Genomic DNA, 17,150 nt, shown 5'->3' with positions numbered 1-17,150 from the left:
GTTGTTGCACTTTCTATATGCACAATTTTTTAAGTTCAGATCATTTAAGTTGGCTTATCTTGACTCATCATTACACTTAAATCGTTTATAATAAAAATACATATTCCCTAGTTTATTCTTTCAGTGCAAATTCGTACGAACACTGGTACGTACATATGCTATGCTTTTATCTCTTCGCATGCACAAAATTCCATTGCAATGCTTTTTGGAGCAAGCTGTTGTCAGTGATGTTGGTAAGATAGGGAATAAGGGTGAGGGAAACGAAAAAAACCTAGAAAAAGTTAGGATGTGCTTATTGATTTGGTATTCCCACCACTCACTTTCACAGTACCATAACATTAAATGTGGATATTTATTGTTATTTGATTGACTGGCCTGAAGTGTATGTCACAAATGCACTTTGTCGCTCTCACCACTTAAAATAGTTACCCTATAACACAACTATTACACAATTTTCAAATTGTAACGACAATGATAAATAAATGTTAACAATGTGCAAATTGTTTAAATTTGCCACAAACAACGTGAAGAGTTAACAACAAAGGCAACACATTTACGACCACAATAACAATTGCATTATCACATGGTGGAGTTTCCTCCTTATACATATAGAATTTTGTGTTTGAGCAAAAAACTTGTACGTTAAGTTTGCAGTTTGTGGGTTTTACTTGTTTTGGGTTTTGTGTTGTTGGCTCTTATTGTTATTGCCGTTTTTGTTGCAAGAATTATAGTTATATTTTTTGGTCTGTCTATGTGAATGTTATACCTCTTAAATAGAGGGTGAATATATAACCCTGGGGATACAAATTGACCAAAATAGAAGAGGATCTTTATAATGCCTATAGGCGTATTATTTTCCTTGTTTGACTGGCACAGAAATTTACGTTTTTAGAGAATTTACCCAGACAAATTATAACGTTACATCGAAACGTCCATTTCTATTCAAGAACATAGTTGAGTAAATAAATTTCTCTAGTTAAACGAAGACAAATTAATTATGCATATCTTGGCAAAAATAAAGACGGCTATAACTGCTTACACTTGGCTAGTTGTGCCGGTTAAAATAGTACGTGTTCCTTTGTTCCGCCGGAGTCCTTCCCTTTTTCTTGGCCGTCGCACAAAAGGATAATTTAATATTCACGTCGCCTAACCTAGGTAAATTGTTGAATCATACAATAAATAAAATGGCAAGAATGTGAAAAAGTTGCCCGGCATATATGTAAGTGCAGTGCCGGCGGGCTTCTTTCTTTTGCAAACCCTGCTTTTATTGTTCAAGTTATTGCAACTGAATTAATATCAGCCACAGAACTTCATTGTTGTTATATTTTTAATGTGCCTCTGTCTGCAGCTGAATGGCACGCATGCACCTTCAGTCCATGTGAATATGGGGAAAATAAAAGCAAACAAAAAGCAAACTACCCACAATAACACTTAATTATTGAAATGCAAATGCAAGGACGGTTAAGAGCAGAGTCGGACTCAGAAGTCCGCCAACTTTTCATGGGGAGTCAACTTATCATAAGGAGAGGTGCCACAACAATATGAATGGCTGGGCAGCCAGAGAAAATTCAACCGTTGCGGACATTGCCATAAATTAACTTCAAATTGCTCAGAATTTTCCCCTTGCAGAGGTACTAAGTATTAATGGTAAGCACATTTTAAATGAATTGTCCCTTCAACTTAACAACGGAAGTAAATGGAAAGCCTACTTATAAATGTAGGTCGATTTGCAAAGGGCATTTTAAATGGTAATTACTTATAAGTACTTGTTTTAAACGTAAAATTATAGTTCTAGTTTTTGAAACTGAGAATATTATATGTATGATATGGACCTTTAATGTTGTAGTTTTAAAGATTGGATATTTTACCATAAACATTATAGTTCTAATTTTTCAAATTGAGAAAATTATATGGTATGATATTGACGTGTAATTCTAAAGAATGCTTTAAAGATATAACTGAATTTACCTTTAACTTTCAGAATATGAATATTGAATACACCTTAGTTGATATACAGATTTACAGGCAATTTAATCATAACGAGATTGATTGTCATAAGCGGAACCTCTGCCAATTCATCAAATTATTAAAATGCCACCTTTACACTTGCGGTCTGTCCAGAAATTCTGTTGTCCTGTTCGATTTTAATGTGCATCACGCAAATGTCAAATACCAAGCTGTCATCGTCGGCCGTCCTGTGAATCCTTCTGCTCCTGTTGTCCTTTTTTCTAGGTTTTTACCTCTTGCAGATTCCGCACACGTGCGTGTACCTTTGCTGCCAGGTTAATGTCCTCAAATGGACATGTCCACCTACATACGCTCCCTGGGGAAACTCTGAGTGCCACCTCACATTCTTTTGGTTAATTGAGAGAGATAGGAGAAGGCAGCAGGGACATCGGATTGGAATATAAGGATAATTACACTTCCGAAACTGCAGCTTTCTGCCTACAACTGCATCCTGCAATTGTCGGGCGAAGGTGTTGACATGAAATTAAAATTAATTGAGAATTCCGTGCACATAGCAACGCAATCGTGTCGTCCAGCAGCTTAAAGTCGGAAGTCAGCAGCTCCACCGAGTCATTAACGGATGGCCAACGTACTCTGCGGAAAAAGAGGTAAAAAGGACACTCAGACTTAGCCAACAATTATATCCTGCTTGCCACCAGAATCACGGCTACCGAATTCCCACCAAAAACCAAATCTGGGTGCCACACAAATCTTATTTTCTTTGGAAACATATCTTTTTTAACTACCAAAGAGCCAATTATATTAATAAAGTATTAACATTTTTTAGAGGTTTTGGTTTTTAACTACGATACAGTTGAAGAAGTATTTTATAAAAAATCTTGTCGAAATAGTTTTATGCCTCCCTTAAAAGATGTAATTCTAATCTGTGCAGAAAATCAAAAAATTTTCAGCTTAAAATATTCCATAAAGTTCAAAAATTAGAAGTATAGATATAATAGCTTTGGGCTAGGGTATTTTATTGTTTTGACTATTAAAAGTTTGTTTTTATCTATGAATTTTCCATCTCACGTGCCAGCCGTAACGTATTTTTAGCCAGGTTTTTCTCTCCTACCTAAACCAAGCATGTCCAGCATCCTGGTAAACTTTGACACTAACTCCAGAGGGAGGAATAAAAGATATAAAACTAAACTGCGTTAGGCAGAGTTTGACTAATCATCTTTCTAAATGATTTCCATGCTTTTCCTTAAAGCATTAAAAAATAAACATGGTCGGAGGAACAGTTTTTTCGTAAGGGATCTTAAGTCACGTCATTAAATTCCTAGCATTAATATAGTCTACTGTACAGTTTGTAATGAGCATACTACTATGAACATATCAATGACTGGCAAGCTCAGGTCAAGATGGTTAACCACTCCTAATCGTAATTTTTATTTCCAAGTTCCACAGCCGTACTTCAACTGGACCAAGTCACTGATTAGTATTTGGTCAATTTACAAAGGAAAGCTTTCAAATAACCCTTGCACCCCACCCCGGGCCACATGAAAACAGGCTAATTTCCGAAAACTGGATGCTGTGCTTGGCCTTGTGCTTATGCAAACCGAAATCGGCTTCCCAGGCATTACAATCAATTATGCATTGGCTTAAATCATCGCATATGTGATTTACATACATACACCCAAGGCGGCCAGACCCGAGAACGAACACATCCACCCACCCGGAGACATTGGAAATCAACGGAAGGCATTGGGACCACTGGGTCCTCGATTTTGAAACCCCCCCCTTTCGTCCTTTTGGCAAACGCGCTACGTATGCAGCTCAAGTGAATTAAATTGGTTTCCAGCTGGTCTGTGCTATTAGTTGTAATTGATTCTTGAAATAATTTATTTTATGGCTTTTTGTCGCCAACCGCCTCCGGCTGACGATTCTCTTCACTTAACGATCCCTTACTGGAACTGAAAGTTCGGCAAATTGCATATAATCGGGATTTCCTGTCAATGTCAATGGCTTAAATTAATTAGAATGGATTTAACACGTTCACTTTGATTTACACTGATTGGAGTTGGAAAAAGGTTTTATAAAAGATTTACAATAGGTAAATAATTTTTTTAGATTTATTAGTCCTGAATCTTATTTTATTAAGGTAATTAGAAATAAAAATAATAAATAACATATTTTTTTTAAGATTTAGTAATACTGATCTTTTTGTATCTATAGGTACTACACAACTAAGTTAGCTTTTAAATCCTCTTAGGAGGCACACTAATGAGGGATTTAAAAGCTACATAGAATTTTAAATCGTATCTATGTAAGATCCAGTGCCATATTTGGGAACATGAAAGCTTGTTTATTTCTGAAAGTGCCCCACTTATTGTTTAAGGCTTCGCAGAGTTGCGATACTGAACCTATTCTGCCGAGTGTATTTACTGGTTGTACCCTGATGGCCGCTGCATTATGTATTCGCCACTCTACAGCCATTTGCCAGCATTCCGAGTCCTTGGCCAACCTCGCTGGTATTATTAAAAATTCGCTTCTTGCATAAGCGACTACCTTTCGGTGGCAAATGGTCGACCTCTTACTGCTTCCATCCTGTTGCAATTCTTGCTCATTGCTAATTCCACGAAATCGAACCATCATAAAAGCTTGATGCTCTGTTCCCCTTTCTCTCTTTCTCTGCTAGCATATTTTTAAGTTTTTCGAGCCGTTCCAATGCCACTTTCTTACCCACTTTTGGTGGCCACCAGACGATGCAGCGGCAGAGGACAAGCGAGGCTGGCGATGTGGGTGTGACTGAGGTTAGGGGTGGAAGTGCCAATGATGGGTTCTGTGTTGGGGCCTGAAATTTATTTATAAGACTGCTGTGTTCATGAATATTTTGTTTTCCGGCGGCCACTCCCGATTCCGCCCGCCTCTTCTAGTGCTTCCTCTATTTTTCTTCCGCTCAGTTTCGGTAGCTTCAATCTTTTACTTGGTTCTGGTTCTCATGGAGTACTTAAGTCCTATCAAATTTACAAGGTGCCTTGTAAACTCTTTATTACAAGGACATTGTATTCGGTATTTATTAGTTTAAATATACATAAGTGAACAAATTCATATATGTGGTAAACTTTTTTCAACCAACTCACAAAAAACCTTAATATAGAGTTACGAAAATGTTTAGATTACATCATTACTTTTAAAATTACGCAGGTAATGTAAACGAAAATTTCATGAAAATGTAGCTTGAAATCTTTTACAAAGTATTCGAAAACAGGAACGTGGCCAACAGCTTTAATCTAGCATTCCTATTTTTCGGTCTGCTGGTTCAAAAATTTCAATTTGTGTTAACTAGTCGACTCAGTCATTTCGGCCCTTTCCTCTGCAACACTGTGGCAAACCCTTTTCCTGTCCGGGCAGACAGACAGCCACGCCAAAGTTATCCTTTCACCATTGTTGTAGTCATTGGCTGGCGCGTCCTTGGCTGATGATTTGATTTTTCCCGGCCTGCTAGTGGGCGTAACATCCCCATAGACCTCCATTCCTCCATTCCCTTTTTCCCTGACTTTCCAAAAGTCTATCGCATGTGAAAATTTGGCGGATGTCATGTTTGCCCTTGCCTCTGTTTTGTTTTGCTCATGTTGAAGAAGGTAATATTTTAATGCATTTAAACGACTGTCAAGTGGCACACACACGCCAAGTTGGCTATGATTCCTTTCCTGAGTTCCCTTACGATCTGTTATTTGTTTCCTGTTTTTGGGCCTCCCCAAAAAGTTGTAAAAGTCGCGAATATTCACGTAGAGGACTCTCCAAAAATTGTGTGGGAAAATGAGATAGGCAATTGCACAGTCTATGTGCGAGGACTCGTTTTATCTGGGGGCCCACAAAAACTAACCAAACTTAAATTTTGTCAAAATTCGTACAGTACATTTTCGTTCCCTTCAAAAAATATGAGACTTGCATTGGTGTTCGGACAATTGCATGCCCCTTTAAAACTTTATTTTAAAACTTTTATTGCCACGATTAATTTAAAATTACAGTTTGGGTATTCCTATAATAAACAGAATGCATTTTATTGTCATAATTGTTAATTTTTGGCATAAAGACCAATTAATTTCTTTCCTTTGATAACGCCCAAGCCGATCCTTTTGTTTTTACATTTTATTATGGACATTAAACATATATATATCTTGTTTTTCTTTTTGTAGAGCAATTGTTGTTGTTCACGGTGTCTGCGGTTCCAATCTGGAATGGCTTAAAATATGCAATTAATTGCAATTGTCGCCCGGCAGTTTGAAGCCTTCATTGGATGTCAATGTTTACCTTTCCAGGGAATGTGCACAGGCAGCATCATTATTTTTCCATACGAGTATAATTAAATTGCTCAATTTCGCAGGCGACAGTATGCTGGAATGGAATGCGTATGAATATTCTGACAAAAAATAAAAACAATAAAAATGATAGCGTCGTGGAAAAAAATGTGTTGCATTCCTGAAAGAATTCCATCCATCTTAAGCTGTAAATTTATGTGGTTGTTCCAGTATATCAAACAACTTACCCACCTTCCAAAATACTTTTGTCTGCACACAACTATTTAAAGAAGTCAAGATATCAAAAAATAAACAATGGACATCAGTTTCTTTTAAACACCGCGGATGAGAGAGTCATTCCTTTTTTCAATAGGAAAGTGATTGGAAATATCAAACATGAAAATAGGCTAAAATATTGACCCTCTTCTAAAAGAACAATATGAATGCAGAATATTAGAGAATTTAACCACGAATTCATAGAGGTATCCCACGTCTAAATCGGCATCCAATTACCCAAGTTATGAAATTTACAACGGCAGTTTAGGGTCCCATTCTGGAGACCATTGGAAATTCCGAAAAAATCTAACATGAAAACAGGCTAAAATGTTGACCTTCCTATAAAATTACAATTTGAATGCAGAATATTAGAGAACTCAACCACAAATTCATAGAGGTATCTCACGTATAAATCTGGATCCAATTACCGAAGTTATGAAATTTGGAACTGCAGTTTTGGGTCCCATTCTGGAGATCATTGGAAATAAGAAAAAAGCTAACATGAAAATGGGCTAAAATTTTGACACTACTGTAAAAGAACATTTTGAATGCAGTATATTAGAGAATTCAACCACGAATTCATAGAGGTATCCCACGTCTAAGTCCGGATCCAACTACCGAAGTTATGAAATTTGGAACTGCAGTTTTCGGTCCCATTCTGGAGACCATTGGAAATACGAAAAAATCTAACATGAAAATGGGCTAAAATTTTGACCCTCCTATAAAAGAACAATTTGAATGCAGTATATTAGAGAATTCAACCACGAATTCATAGAGGTATCCCACGTATAAATCGGGATCCAATTACCGAAGTTATGAAAATTGGAACTGCAGTTTTGGGTCCCATTCTGGAGATCATTGGAAATACGAAAAAATCTAACATGAAAATGGTCTAAAATTTTGACCCTCCTGTAAAAGAAATATTTGAATGCAGAATATTAGAGAATTCAACCACAAATTCATAGAGGTATCCCACGTCTAAGTCCGGATCCAACTACCGAAGTTATGAAATTTGGAACTGCAGTTTTCGGTCCCATTCTGGAGACCATTGGAAATACGAAAAAATCTAACATGAAAATGGGCTAAAATTTTGACACTACTGTAAAAGAACATTTTGAATGCAGTATACTAGAGAATTCAACCACGAATTCATAGAGGTATCCCACGTCTAAATCGGGATCCAATTACCGAAGTTATGAAATTTGGAACTGCAGTTTTGGGTCCCATTCTGGAGATCATTGGAAATAAGAAAAAAGCTAACATGAAAATGGGCTAAAATTTAAACCCTCCTATAAAAGAAATATTTGAATGTAGAATATTAGAGAATTGAACTGCAAATTCATAGAGGTATCCCACGTCTAAGTCCGGATCCAACTACCGAAGTTATGAAATTTGGAACTGCAGTTTTCGGTCCCATTCTGGAGACCATTGGAAATACGAAAAAATCTAACATGAAAATGGGCTAAAATTTTGACCCTCCTATAAAAGAACAATTTGAATGCAGTATATTAGAGAATTCAACCACGAATTCATAGAGGTATCCCACGTCTAAATCGGGATCCAATTACCGAAGTTATGAAATTTGGAACTGCAGTTTTGGGTCCCATTCTGGAGATCATTGGAAATAAGAAAAAAGCTAACATGAAAATGGGCTAAAATTTAAACCCTCCTATAAAAGAAATATTTGAATGTAGAATATTAGAGAATTGAACTGCAAATTCATAGAGGTATCCCACGTCTAAGTCCGGATCCAACTACCGAAGTTATGAAATTTGGAACTGCAGTTTTCGGTCCCATTCTGGAGACCATTGGAAATACGAAAAAATCTAACATGAAAATGGGCTAAAATTTTGACCCTCCTATAAAAGAACAATTTGAATGCAGTATATTAGAGAATTCAACCACGAATTCATAGAGGTATCCCACGTATAAATCGGGATCCAATTACCGAAGTTATGAAAATTGGAACTGCAGTTTTGGGTCCCATTCTGGAGATCATTGGAAATACGAAAAAATCTAACATGAAAATGGTCTAAAATTTTGACCCTCCTGTAAAAGAAATATTTGAATGCAGAATATTAGAGAATTCAACCACAAATTCATAGAGGTATCCCACGTCTAAGTCCGGATCCAACTACCGAAGTTATGAAATTTGGAACTGCAGTTTTCGGTCCCATTCTGGAGACCATTGGAAATACGAAAAAATCTAACATGAAAATGGGCTAAAATTTTGAACCTTCTATAAAAGAACATTTGAATGCTGAATATTAAAACATTGAACCAAAAACTCCTAAAAACGCCTGTTCTTTTTTTGTATATCTTCAGAAGATTTTATTTTAGTAAATCATAGGTACCTCTTTTTGGGTATATTTTTCTAGGGCTTTTATGGCATTATTAAACTCTTACATCTGTTAGGAGATTATTGAGCAGGCTTTCGATTCCAGATGGCATTACCCTACCTGTACCTTTCTAGGTATGGATTTGGATCCGTGGGGTTTTCCACCGGTTATACCTGCACCAAAGAGAAGAGTTATGAAGGAAAGTTATAGAAATTTACCTGCTTAGATCTATATAAAGCAATGCACGGATAGTTTCAAATCATTCTGCGTCAAGAGTTTCTCCCCATCGCATCACTTCAAAGAATTTTAAAATGACGAATGCCGTAAACGTTTCATCTGCTGAAAATTCCTCCGCTGGACAGCCGAAGAATCCTAAGAACAGTACGATGACACCAATTGAGATATCTATTGAGAAATTGCCAAATCTCGCCTCAAACTGGTCCACATTTTTAAGGGACATAACCAATGACCGAAAGCTACGAGCCGAACGTATAAATCGCCAGTCGGAAGATGTCATCCAATTTATAAAAAGATTTCCGTTACTGGAATCTTAAAAAAATCCTCCTGAGAATGATACTAGGAGAAAAAATCGAGTCACCAAAAACTTACAATTCAAAATTATATATAATTAAATTAATTTTAAAACAAAATTTATAAAATAAAGAACAAAATTTACGCAAATTAAAACACATGGCATTTATTTGTAAAGCATTTACTGGGTAAGGGCAATATTTTAACTATTAGGTACGCTTAAATGTATTCAATCATAGATGAGAAACATTCTCCAAAGTGCCTCTATGTTTGTTTATGCGAGATAAACTTTATGCTCCACTATCTTTTACCGTTTCCCCCGACTTTCTTTCATCATCCCAAAAGAAATTTCATCCGATTTGGTTGGAAAATATTCCTTCAGAGCTTTGGGTATAGTATAACAAATTCCTTTTTTATTGTTATTGTTGTTGTCCATACAGCATACAAAGATTATAATCTTTATGGCCGAAAAACAACTCAAGCGACAAATAACCAATGAAAATGAAAAGCATATGAGCCGTGGTGCGGACGTTGCGAGCGGTCATGAGAAGAGTCAGGGAATTTTGTGCAGGCCACACAAATTATGTGCTGCCGAATCAACCATTATTTATTGAAATCTAGTGTGCCATAAACATCCTTGTTTTCGTAATCTGAAACTTTAACAGAATTTATTTTCCCAGAATATGGCTGGGCGAATTCAATTAGGCTTTTCTCACAGAGAATTTCCAATTTATTTTACTTCAAGTTTATACTATTTTGGCCTATTACTTTATTTGGCCTTAATAGTCTTAAATCAACGATGTTAATATCTTTTTAGATTATTAATATCTTACTTTTCTTGAAATCTATGAGAACTTTTCGAATAGAACCCATTTAGTAGACTATGTTAGTCGTTAGATTAAATTATGTTATCCTCTTTGGAAATTTTGTAAAATAGGTCGAATTATTAAAGGTATTTATCAAGACACTCCTTAAAAAATTCATTCTTGATCCCCGCACTTTATATTTGACCAAGAAGACAATAAGGTTGCATTTCCCATAGTGAAAGCATGCTACAGCTGATGCTTCCAGAAACTCCTACCGATTCTATTTAACTTGATTGAATGAATTGAGCCCAACGCAGTGGGTGTAAAGCCAGCCTGTCATCAAGGCAAGTGTCCTGAATGCACCCCCTCCATTCAATCGGTTTGTCTTTGTTGTGAAGTCAATGACGTCAGCTTCGTTTATCCTGTGAATTTATTATATGCACACAAACGTAGTGTACCAGGTATTGTCTCGAAAGGCAGCAGACTGAAGCTCGTATACAGATTTCAAAAATCTTAATCGATTGATGTTCACAACTTCATGCAAGCTTATGATGCTATCTTATTAATGAATGCCTTCATATTTAATCACTAAGACAATAGGCATAAAACAAAATCAAATAAAAATTGTCTTCCAAATTAATTTTCATATCCCTCAAAACCAGGAGCTCTGGACCAAAGTTAGCCAAGCCAAGACAATGCCGAATACGTAGTGCCACTCCAGGACATAAATTTCAAAACAATAAAGGCAAGGTCTAAGGCCGTGGTAGACACTGAGAAAGCGCTCCTTTATGATTTATGGGAACAGAGGTTCATCGGCATGGCTTTTAATAGTACTCGAATTGCCATCGACCACAGGAGCGGACCTCCCCTGGGTTATAATCTCGCATGGATGTCACTTCGGTGGCTGGCGTTTAACATATGACCATTTGCATAGCGGCTTGCTGCTCTCCACACATTGATTGCCTTATCGTTGACGGGACTTACGCTAATTTATATGGAAACAGGCTAATATATTTGAAATTTAGGCTTACATTGCCAATTAGCCGCTAAGCATTTATTTATGGTTAATTCTATTTGAATTTTATTATTGGAGCGAACAACGTGTTTTTTAAAGCCTTGAAATTTATTGCTTTCCTATTTAATTCTTAAAATTTTCTCTAGTTCTTGTTGGGTAAAAATATTTTTGAGATAAATTTGATTGATTTATTCTAATCCAGTCGAAGTCGAGTGTATCTTTTTATTAAAAATAACAAAAATCTATTTATGTAAATATCCTAAACAATTCGATTAAAACTTTGGCTCGCGAACTTAACGCAATGGGACTACGATTACCCTGAATAATTTATAAAAACACGAAAGGCGCATATATAAAAGCGTTGTAATTTATATGTATGCACACGGTCAACCCGCTTCTTTAAGCACAGAACCATGAAAATCCTCAATGGACTCAGCGGAATCCAGTACCCATTAAATAAATAACCGAAAAACTTTTCAGCTTTCATGAATATTAATAAAAGGAGTTTCCTACGAAATCAAATGATGTGACGCGGGAACTCCAGTTGAACGGTTGGTCAGCTTGGACTAAATGTAATATGTGCATTTAAATTGAGTTTCTTAACTATATCGTGGGATACAGGTATGAACAAAAAAAAATTACTGGTAGAGGTACAGAGACAGGTACCTACAATATTAAAATATATTTTTAAAACTACGTTCTTTTAATGAGTCCAAAAATTTTACTTTATTGATTTCAGGTTTAGGTTAATACCGCAATTTGTATATACCCAGACTTAATATAAAGTTTTACAATCCCTTCTCCTTCGTGTTATATACTACCTGCAATAAAAATAAGATATTCGGGAAAGTTCCAGGCATATATCTTTAAAACTGACGGAGTAGGTATACAAATGTCTCCCATCCTGCGGACTGGATTTTTAAAACCATCTGATGTGGACTGATTTAAATATAGATTGAAAGTATAAAAACAAAAACTATATAAAAATATATTTAATTTGTCACAATTTTGAAAAGTTCGTATTAAGTCTTGTAAAATGGAATTATTTGACTTAAAAACGAAAGCAAGAGTATACAATTCGTACTCAATGACTTTTGTAAAAACACAATCAACAGATGCACGCGACAACAGATGGCGAATGATGCAAAATATGAAGCGAAATGATAAAAAGGGCCCACAGCGAACAAAGGACGATGTTTACAGAGCGACTGGCTCCACACAACTGAATCGCCAGGATGCGGTGCTGAGCATTTCGAAACCGCTTCGGAACGATATGGTAAAGGACCGTATAAAACACAACTTCGAGTCCTTCAAGCCGAAGCTCTCTTAAATCCACTCTGAAAACGATGTGGAGAGTCTTTGCCAGAGAGAACAGAAATGAAGGTGGGAAATGGTGTTTGCAGTGGGGTAAGATCCGCAGTTGGGGATTTGAATTCGCCGAGAAATGGTTAGTGGACCAATTTTATAGTCTTATTTCGAAAATGTGATAAAGACACCAAAGCAGCTACCCATATTAAAGATAGATGATTCATTACCCTAGCAAGAAATAGGACCAAAACTATATATAACATAAACCCATTTTAAGAAAAATTTAAAATATGGCAATCTCTTTTTATTCCTTTCCTTCTATTGAACAATATTGCATTATTGGCTAAAACCTTACAAGTGAGAAAAGTACGAGTTGAAGCAACAATGACATGACCAATTTTGAAAAAAATTTTCCAAAAATTATATGTAAGGTGCTGGGAAGCAGTTATAAACATAAAAAATTACAGCTTGATAAATTTCCGCTTTTTGTTGTCGATTGTATTTTTCTAAATTATAGATCGGATTAGAACTTTTCGCCTTGAGGCTTGATGGTTATGTTTTGGACCTGCAATGGTAAAAAAATTAATTGGATTAACATGGGTACAACATGTAATATCGCTAATATCAACCAATTGCAATAAAAATACTAATTAACAAGAAATTTTTAAGATGAACAAAACAAAATGTTTGATTACAAAAAACACGTCATCGCAAAGAGTTTACCTGAACGTTAGGAGGAGTGCCAATAACCCACATTACCGCATCAGCGACGTCAATACTTCGCAGCATGGGCATGTGCTGTTTGACAACATCCTGTATCTGGTCCGGTAGGATGTCCGTGTCAACCATGCCAGGACTTACGGTCTATTAAAATAGTACAAATTAGGCATTTCGTCCTAAGGATCATAGGATTAACTTACCGAAACCCTAACCGGGGTCTTGTGCCGCTGGAACTCCTGTCGGTAGATCTCATTCATGGCGCGAAGGGCAAACTTGGTGGCCGGATAGATATTGAGCGAAGGGAGCTGGGGACCAAGGTTGGGCACCTGGAAACCCGCCACGCTATTGACAATAACCACGTGACCTTCGGATCCCCGATTTCTCATCGAATGAAAGGCCTCGCGAACGCAGTAAACAGTGCCCATAATGTTTGTCTCTATGGTGGACCTCATAGCGGCACCGTCTTTCCGCTCACTGAGTTCTCCGGTGCCTATAATACCGGCATTGCTTACCAAGACGTCCACACCTCCTAAATTCTGGCTTGTCCAGTCGAAGGCTTTTAGTACCTGATCCTCCTGCGTAATATCGCATTTGATTGAATGCAACCGGGACTGCTGTTCGGGACTCAGTTCACTACGGAGCTGCTCCACTCGCTCCTGTCGCCTTGCCAGGCCCACAACTACCATTCCTGCCCCGATTAGAGTCCTGGTGCAAGCCGCACCAATTCCGGCACTGGCTCCGCTAACCACGGCGACTTTGTTGCACCAGCGCTCCATATGATACCTTTCAACCGAGGTCTAAAACTTGAGTGACTGGCCGCTGGGCTTCTAATCGTTAAAGAACACAACCACCTTATGAAGAAGCCATAGCAATAAACACACTATTGATTGCTGCGAGTTCGCGCCGCAAAGTGGGTCACTTCAAATGACTCCGCTGTTGACTTTTAGGAACTACGTTAGATTAGCGATAAAATACCAAACAAAGCTTTGAACTAACGCTACACCTCATTAACCTAAGGTTAAGTTGCCGTTGAGGTTAAGCGAAATTCAAACTGAATATCACTTAATATTGCTAGAAAATTAAAACAATATATTTTGATTGTCCAATTAGTTACTAAAAGTTTATTCTGCAAACTCCCCAGCTTTATATTGTATCTTAGACGTTGTTTGTAGCTTTCCACTCCTTGACTCGCTTCTGAAGAACCAGTAACCGACTTTTAAGATCTTCAGTTACATTTGGGTTGTTTTTCGCCACTGTTCTGTATGGTTGAATCATTGATAGTTTCAAGGGATTAAGTCTTTTTCCTGGAGTTGGCCGCTCAATCTTGGTGATACGAGGCTGTTGTTCAGAAATAGGCATCTTGAGCGGGTTTGGAATCTTAAGCATAATTTTGAATTGTATGCGTTCCAAAAGCCACTATAATTACTGATGATTTATGATATAGGTTATTTGCAAAATATTTTTTAAAAAATTTTAAATGCCGAGGCTAAGACTAATGAGGTGAAGTGCTTAGCAAAACCTACTTTGACTTGCATATATATAAATTTAGATATAGGCAGAACATGTTTACAATAAGTGTGAATGGATAAGAACTACCAAAAGCGGTCCCATCCATATAATTTAATCCAAAAACATTTGAATTCATCAATTACAAAGATAATTTTACAACAACTTCGAGGTCTAAAAAAACTTCAACTGGTGGAGTTGTTTTGTTGCTCGTAGGTGCTATTGTCTGAAAACGGTTCCATATGGCTGGAGATGGTGCTAGTGATCAAATAAGAGTAACGAACATTGCGCCCCCATCTATGGGTTTCTCTTTTTCCAGTCTCTGTTTTAAAATTTTTGGTGGATGGACAGTGTTTTCAGTTTTGTTTTGCTAAGCTAAGCGAGACGCTTGAAAAGTTTCGATGAGAGTAACCCATAGAGGGGTTCGTAGAGAGTTTTAAATGTATTCTCTGTGGTCTCTTACTTTCGCTGCTTTGAACTTGCCACAGAATGTTGCCTCTCCCAACAGTTCAGTTAAAATTTTACTGTCTACGGTGCCGGATCGAGTAAAAGCGAGTTTAAATACGTTTTATAAGTTTAGGCTTTGGAGTATATGCATACCCACATAATTGAGCATGCAGTGCACTGCCCTTACTGATCGCTGTCCATGTCGCAATTATTGCATTTCGTCATAACAGATTTGGTTCTAATTTATTTAAAAAAGACCACGCCCGCTTTAATATAAACATGGGCTGCTGTTTTAATTATAAATTGGTACTCAATCTATGTAACTTTCTGTTTTTGGTGAGTTGAAGTGAAAGTTTCATTGGTTCCTCCGTTTGGAATCCTTCTCCGGTGAATCCTGTAAATCATATTTGATGTTAACTATTTTTTTAGATATGTGGCTTGCTGCTGATTGCATCAGGCTTGTATATCTTTTCGGATAACAAGCGCATTCTTCTCTCAAGGCTTTTGGCTGCCTCCAGCGATCGGTTGAGCTCACTTCCCCAGCCCTTGCTGTTCTATATAGCCCTGGGCGTGGCCATTGCCGGATTTGTGGCCACTCTGGCTGCGGTCGTGGGTTTCTGGGCCAGCTGTCTACACACCTACTGCTTCCTGACCATATACTTCCTGAGCGTTGTGGTGCTGCTTTTGACCGAATCGGTTTTGTGCCTGGCCATTACATTATGGCCCCATTGCCTGGGAATTAGCCTGGATGAGAGTCAAATGGTGCGATCCTTGCAGGTGAACTATGGAGTTCCTGGACAGGAACAGTTCACCAATGCCATGGATTTGGCACAGGCACGTTTCGGCTGCTGCGGGATGAAGACTTCCCTGGACTACGACACATCATTGTGGCGATTGCAGGGCTATGGACAAAGAAATTGGCCAGTTCCTCTCAGCTGTTGTGTGCTGGAAAATTCGGAACACCCGTTATCATTTCTGGATCCCAAGCCGGCCAATGAGTCCATGTGCCAGTCTCTAGAGCGATTATCCTACGAAAGGGAGCGCAACACAGAGTCCTGTCTCCCCCATCTGGACAACTGGTACCGGGAACAGTATAGCGTCTTCCTTGGTGGCAGTCTAATTTTGGCCCTCATTGAGTTCTGTGTCCTGCTGGCAATTATCATGAGCTGCACTGGCTTGGCCTCAAAACGGGCCAGACTCAAGAAACCCACTCAGGAAAGAAGAGGTCAAAAGGTGAAGTCTCGACAAACTCTGATAGAAAACATATACGAACCCGAGGTGGAACTCAGGGAAAATTCCAGTCACAGTATCGAAGGAATATATCTGGGACCAGCTAGCCGGCATGTCAGCAGTGAGGATTTCAAAGAGCTGTACATTAAGCCGAGGGACCTGTACAGACAACACCATTTGGGCACAGGAAAACCCATTCCTGTCGACCGTCCACCGCAAATGAGAAATTATTTGGTGTAAACTTTTACTGTCCATGGGTTAATATAAGAACTTAAGAGTTTTACGTACCTTTAAAAAAGTAATACCGCTCAATAATAATTAATAAGGTAAGTTAGTTGACAGAATAAGTGACTTGTATAAAATATTCTTTATTTAACTTTCGTGGTTACGGATATACAGTTCTAATTATCAGAATATATTTAATTTTAACTAGTACTTACTCTAATATGGTAGCTATATAACAAATTAATGAGAGAATTGTAAATTGTTTGATTTAGAGAAAAATTAAAATAAACGTTCGTTTTATTACAAAATTCCTAGAGCATCTATTAATTTTGTTCTTTTAGGAAAATACATTTTCATTGAAAAACTATATTTACAGTTTTTAAACATAATTATTTGATTTTTTGGAGGTCATGGGCCAAAACGAATTTTATGCTCCTCCAAAAACGTGGATACAGTGGCGCCCCCTATTGTTCAAGTAGATAGCAAATAGATGCAC

At 37.5% G+C, this 17,150-nt stretch overlaps 4 protein-coding genes across 4 annotated transcripts; 2 read left to right on the top strand and 2 right to left on the bottom strand.

The window, feature by feature from the left end:
* The first annotated feature begins 8,833 nt into the window (after nucleotides 1-8,833).
* On the top strand, nucleotides 8,834-9,672 carry LOC108012799 (uncharacterized). The gene has a single exon (XM_017078231.4). The coding sequence runs from the start codon at nucleotides 9,178-9,180 to the stop codon at nucleotides 9,418-9,420; it is 243 nt and encodes an 80-aa protein (XP_016933720.4). The 5' UTR covers nucleotides 8,834-9,177; the 3' UTR covers nucleotides 9,421-9,672.
* A 3,145-nt stretch (nucleotides 9,673-12,817) lies between these two features.
* On the bottom strand, nucleotides 12,818-14,022 carry LOC108012683 (farnesol dehydrogenase). Its single transcript, XM_017078109.4, has 3 exons — nucleotides 13,447-14,022; nucleotides 13,250-13,390; nucleotides 12,818-13,091 (listed from the first exon to the last, which is right to left on the bottom strand). Exons 1-3 carry the CDS (start codon nucleotides 14,020-14,022, stop codon nucleotides 13,050-13,052), a joined length of 759 nt encoding a protein of 252 aa, XP_016933598.3. The 3' UTR covers nucleotides 12,818-13,049.
* Nucleotides 14,023-14,308: 286 nt separating this feature from the next.
* LOC108012684 (uncharacterized) lies at nucleotides 14,309-14,760 on the bottom strand. The gene has a single exon (XM_017078110.4). It carries the CDS (start codon nucleotides 14,630-14,632, stop codon nucleotides 14,402-14,404), a length of 231 nt encoding a protein of 76 aa, XP_016933599.2. The 5' UTR covers nucleotides 14,633-14,760; the 3' UTR covers nucleotides 14,309-14,401.
* A 516-nt stretch (nucleotides 14,761-15,276) lies between these two features.
* On the top strand, nucleotides 15,277-16,953 carry Tsp68C (Tetraspanin 68C). The gene is made up of 2 exons (XM_017078108.4): nucleotides 15,277-15,535; nucleotides 15,629-16,953. The coding sequence occupies exons 1-2, from the start codon at nucleotides 15,479-15,481 to the stop codon at nucleotides 16,667-16,669; spliced, it is 1,098 nt and encodes a 365-aa protein (XP_016933597.3). The 5' UTR covers nucleotides 15,277-15,478; the 3' UTR covers nucleotides 16,670-16,953.
* Nucleotides 16,954-17,150: the final 197 nt, after the last annotated feature.

This window comes from Drosophila suzukii, chromosome 3, assembly GCF_043229965.1.
Source record: "Drosophila suzukii chromosome 3, CBGP_Dsuzu_IsoJpt1.0, whole genome shotgun sequence".
NCBI classification, from domain to species: domain Eukaryota; kingdom Metazoa; phylum Arthropoda; class Insecta; order Diptera; family Drosophilidae; genus Drosophila; species Drosophila suzukii.
Note: the sequence above shows the minus strand (reverse complement) of the source record. Positions and strands in the feature narration are given on the sequence as shown.

What these genes read in the sequence shown, in the direction of transcription:
- LOC108012799 (XM_017078231.4), top strand. Translation starts at nt 9,178, where the DNA reads ATGACGAATGCCGTAAACGTTTCATCTGCTGAAAATTCCTCCGCTGGA.
- LOC108012683 (XM_017078109.4), bottom strand. Translation starts at nt 14,022, where the DNA reads ATGGAGCGCTGGTGCAACAAAGTCGCCGTGGTTAGCGGAGCCAGTGCC. An exon ending in AGACCCCGGTTAGGGTTTCG is followed by an intron (nt 13,391 to 13,446) that starts GTAAGTTAATCC and finishes CTATTTTAATAG; the next exon opens with ACCGTAAGTCCTGGCATGGT. An exon ending in GCACTCCTCCTAACGTTCAG is followed by an intron (nt 13,092 to 13,249) that starts GTAAACTCTTTG and finishes TTACCATTGCAG; the next exon opens with GTCCAAAACATAACCATCAA.
- LOC108012684 (XM_017078110.4), bottom strand. Translation starts at nt 14,632, where the DNA reads ATGCTTAAGATTCCAAACCCGCTCAAGATGCCTATTTCTGAACAACAG.
- Tsp68C (XM_017078108.4), top strand. Translation starts at nt 15,479, where the DNA reads ATGGGCTGCTGTTTTAATTATAAATTGGTACTCAATCTATGTAACTTT. An exon ending in TATGTAACTTTCTGTTTTTG is followed by an intron (nt 15,536 to 15,628) that starts GTGAGTTGAAGT and finishes CTATTTTTTTAG; the next exon opens with ATATGTGGCTTGCTGCTGAT.